At 38.3% G+C, this 4,590-nt stretch overlaps 1 protein-coding gene across 1 annotated transcript; it reads left to right on the forward strand.

Moving 5' to 3' along the window:
- Positions 1-370: 370 nt before the first annotated feature.
- Positions 371-3,488, forward strand: LOC101872558 (secreted frizzled-related protein 2-like). The gene is made up of 4 exons (XM_005146118.2): positions 371-690; positions 1,231-1,400; positions 2,296-2,388; positions 3,178-3,488. The coding sequence occupies exons 1-4, from the start codon at positions 404-406 to the stop codon at positions 3,486-3,488; spliced, it is 861 nt and encodes a 286-aa protein (XP_005146175.2). The 5' UTR covers positions 371-403.
- The last annotated feature ends 1,102 nt before the right edge of the window (positions 3,489-4,590 follow it).

A 4,590-nucleotide genomic window follows, 5' to 3' on the forward strand; every position in this document is an offset into this window, starting at 1 on the left:
AACAAAGGAGACACAGCAGCCCCAGGAGACAGCTTGTCTGCCCAACCATTTTTCTGGGGGTCTCTTAATTTGTTTTAGAAAGCACATAGCAAACCTTCTAGGTGTCAAAATTTAATATGCCACATAGCATGTTGCAGGCACTGACACCATGGGACACATGAAAGTCTATACCAAATCTGTGTCTTTAGGGAACATACTTCTATACTTTATCTCCACCTCCCTGGTTATCACAACAACCCCTTGATTAGGCAATAAGACCTGGTCTTGTCTCAAGTGATTTGATAAGCAGTTGATAACCACAGTTCATTAAACTCTTAGGATATATAAGCCACAAGGTTTCAACATACCCTGGCGCTTAGGGGCTTGACAGCTGCCTGCTCAGCAGCCCAGGAGTCACTGGAAGATGTTCTTGACTGCAAAAATACTTGTTTTTGCTGTGAATGGTTTACTCAGAGTGGCAATGGGCTTTGACATTGGATTATCCACGAAATGCGTAGTGATACCCCAGGAGATGGGCATGTGCCACAAGATTGGATACTCTGAAATGAGGCTTCCCAACCTGATGGGACACACCAGCATGGCAGAGGTTATCCTAAAATCCACCACCTGGCAGCACCTTGCGCACACGGACTGTCACCCTCACGTGAGGACATTCTTGTGCTCCCTGTTTGCACCCATCTGTTTAGATACGTAAGTACCACAGCACAGCACAGAACTCCAGCTTTTATTTGCCAGAAGGGGGATCAAAGGAAATGAATGTTTATCATAATCCAAAGGCAATCTCCACTTTTTCTGAAGTAATTCTAACTTTTCTGTGCTTATCAGAAATACAAGTACTGAAAGCATGTTCTACTTCAGTTTGCCTTGGGAAAATGAATGCTGTTGTCAAGGGATATCATGTGTTATTTTGTTATAGTTGAAATTTTATTCTTGTTAATTTAGGGTTGAAGCACCTATTGTAAATAGAATCAGCCTCATGCTGACACTTTGCCAGGTTGTAATAAAAAGAACTTTAAAAGCTGTGACCTAATCCTGTAAGCTTAGTGAAGTCCATATTATAAACCACTCACATAGTTTGCACAGTTGCCATTTCTTGAACTATATTATTATTGAAAGATGCTAAATATCAGTGCAGATGTTGCACTTTGCACAAAAAAACACTGTTGCAACAGTTTCTGTTATCATTGAGCAAGTTTAAGTGATTCAGCCTGGTATTTCTTCCGGCCACAGGTTTATCCATCCTTGTAGGAGTATGTGTGTTGCTGTCCGTGACAGCTGTGCAGCCGTGCTTGCCTGCCATGGACACCTCTGGCCTGACAGTCTGGACTGCAATCGATTCCCTGCGGATGAGGACATGTGCCTGGCATCTCTCACAAAGGAATACAAATACGCACACAAAGGTAGCTGGAAAATGGTGGAGGGGAGCATGACCCTATTTTGTGTTCCTGGGAATCATGTACATACAAGGGACGCTGTTCCCATGCAGTTTGTGATCTTATAAGTGGTCATGTCTATCTGTACTGTTCACACAGATGGCAGGGGAAAGCGCTAGTACTTGTAGCATGAGCTGCAGCAGACCTCAGATGGGGTAAATCAGCATCACTTCAAAAAAAGAAAGTGTAGATAGTCTATGCTTAGATAGTGGAGGAAGGCAGTTATCACCCTGCACTGCTGTGGGCAGTATCATACCCATGGGAGCACACTGATTTATTTTGAAGTATAGACTTAGCAATGGCCCTTATCACAAATAATTTTACACATACAATAAACTGATTCTCAGATCAGCTTAGAAAAGTTGGAATGATGTATTATCTGATTTTTAATTTTTTTTAGGGAAACCAGAGGTATCATGATAATAGTGTTCAACTATTCAGATACTCAGGCTTATTAACTTCTATGGAAAAGAATAGGACTCAGTTGCTGCTAGCACACCCAAATTAATGTATTCAAAATTCTAATGCAGCTGCATCCAGAATCAGATAAAATCAGCCACCTAACCCCTTTCCCATCCACTGTAGTAGTATTAAAAATAATACTGTATTTGTTACCGTATTTGATGTTGATAATTGAGCTTGTCAGCTCAAACAAGGCTGAATGCACATGGAAAATGAAACTCTTTTTCATCCCTCGACATGTTTTCAGAGAATTGTGTAGACTTTCTGGGTTATCACTGACCGCTTGTGTATTTTTGCTGTCATCCCTGTGGTTAAACAGTGAGCTCTCAGGTTTTGACAGCAGAAAATCAAACCAAAACTTTGTAAAACATAACCATGACACTATGTCATTTCTCAGCAGCCCTACCAAAGCCTGCCTGCCAGACTTGCCCAGCAGTGGAGGAATTCTTTACGCACAAAAGAGTTCTTGAAGTTTTCTGTGACAGTAACTTCGGTAAATCCTTGCCAATATGCTTGCTATTAAAGAGAATAACAACTCTCCTTCTAAAATGCTTTGAAATTAAGATTACAATAATGACAGTTTCTGTTGTAATTTCAAAGGATTAAGAGTTTGGCTCTTAATTTTGAATTGTTTTTCAGAATATGTTCTTTCAAATCAAAATATAAGGAGGATTTATTTTGCATGAAATATTCATCAATGATCTAGTTTACAACCAAACAGCTCTTCTGTTCTTGTTTAGTTGGCTACATTGTAGCACAACATGCTTTAAGGAAAATATTTCTGGCAAAAGCAGCCAAATAAGCAGGTTTGCCTTTTATTAGTTGTTAAACCCAAACTAAAGCTTTGGTATTTTACTAGTGAACAGTGTGTCATTGATATTTGTGTGTATGAGTTTTTCATGACACAAAGCTTACTGAAAAGGGGATTCAGAAAATCAAATCAGTAAAAGAAATTCTTACTTGTGATACAAAACCAACACCAACCACTTTCAATAGCTAAGTACCCGAATAGCCTGACACACAATCATGGTAAAAATGCATTACACACTTCTGTGAAAATATTTTTTCCTAGTCGCCTAATTCAATGAAAAAGATCTTTACTACACACCTTTATTTTTAAACAACGTTTTAAAATGTATGCTGCTGCTAGAGAAGGCCTTACCAAACTCTATCAGCATAAATTATGACAGGATTTTTAAGGAATCATCCTGCTTTCATTGGCAGTGTTTCTTTTGGCATTCAAATAAATGGAATGACTTACATGTTTCCCTTTTTCCCTTAGCTGTGAAAGTAAAGCTGTCCAAGAAGAGAACAGTATTTGGTGACCATGAGTATAACATTGAATGCCAAGCGGAATTCATTACCCAGGGCTCACTCTTGCCTTATGAAACTCAGAATATGATACAGCAGTGGCTGCTTATCAATGAAAACTGTACACAGAGGATGACTCCAACCCATCGTCCCATGGTGTATCTCCTTGTGGGGAATATTGAAGAGAGCATCATTTTAGTGAAACAGGTTTATCGCTGGCAGAGGAGGGACTCCCAGTTGACTTTGGCCACTCAGAAATGGAGATACCATAAATGCTTGTAAATACTTATCACATTATTTGTAAAAAGATGATTATACTTCTCATGACAAACCTACCTTGTAAATAGGAATGTATTATAAGTGGAATGTAAAGTCTTAATGTGTTTTAAAATAGTATTATAAGTTGAACTTAAAGCCCAGTGTTATCAGGCCTCTTTTCTGTAGTGTTACAGCTAACCACATGAAGTTTGAACTTGGCCAATCATGTATAAATACTTCTTTGAGTTATTGCAAAAGAAATTTTTACTATGTGCAAAATCTAGCATAAAACAGTTGTAATCCAGCTGACTATCTTAAATATATATTTCTATACAATCTGTTCAGCAATTTTCTCCAGTTACCTAATTTTTCCCTTGCTTAATGTTTCATTAGCACACATCATTTTCTCCCATTAGAGTATTTTAAAGAAAGGCAGCCCTCTGCTGGTCGCTTTTGCCAGAATCAAAGTAAAATAAATAGGAGTAAGTAGCTAAACACGATGAGGCTGGCCCCAGCCACAAGAAGATTTGATCATTGTGTGTCATTTTACAATGACAGAGATGATAGTGTTCAACTGGAATCACAGTCAAGTGCCTGCTACTGAAAGGTCTTTTTCGTTTTCAAACACATTACAAAAGCCAATGTATAAACTTCACAAGTTGTCTAAGTGGTCTGCAGGGAACTAATGGAGTGATAATATTCAAGAAATGAGAAATATTACAGGTACCACATGATTAGCATCCTTATTGTCAGTGCAGTACACTAATACTAAAGACTACATGAAGATGGCCAGACCTTGGCTTAATTTTAGTTTTATAAATGTGAATAATAGACAAAAAAAACCAGGCAATTGATAATACTCAAATTAGAAGCTATTTCAGCAATACAGTGTCTATTATGGTAATATTTTCTTGAAACAAATATGACAATGTTTATGGTCAGTAGCTTTCTAATAGTGCCATCTGTACTGCTCTGGGGTCCTGCTATGCCATCCATAAGTGCAGGTTTTATGCATGCTCCTGGAGGCACTTGCTCCATCACTTTCTACCATGAACTGTAAAACTAGCAGAAAGCGACAGGAAAAAAACATTGACACAGTCTATGTTCAGTTTATACTGTATAACAA

This window comes from Melopsittacus undulatus, chromosome 5 (assembly GCF_012275295.1).
Source record: "Melopsittacus undulatus isolate bMelUnd1 chromosome 5, bMelUnd1.mat.Z, whole genome shotgun sequence".
In the NCBI taxonomy this organism is placed as follows: Eukaryota; Metazoa; Chordata; class Aves; order Psittaciformes; family Psittaculidae; genus Melopsittacus; species Melopsittacus undulatus.

Coding starts and splice junctions, on each gene's coding strand:
- LOC101872558 (XM_005146118.2), top strand. CDS start 404: ATGTTCTTGACTGCAAAAATACTTGTTTTTGCTGTGAATGGTTTACTC. Junction 691..1,230: donor GCACCCATCTGTTTAGATAC/GTAAGTACCACA, acceptor TTCCGGCCACAG/GTTTATCCATCCTTGTAGGA. Junction 1,401..2,295: donor ATACAAATACGCACACAAAG/GTAGCTGGAAAA, acceptor ATTTCTCAGCAG/CCCTACCAAAGCCTGCCTGC.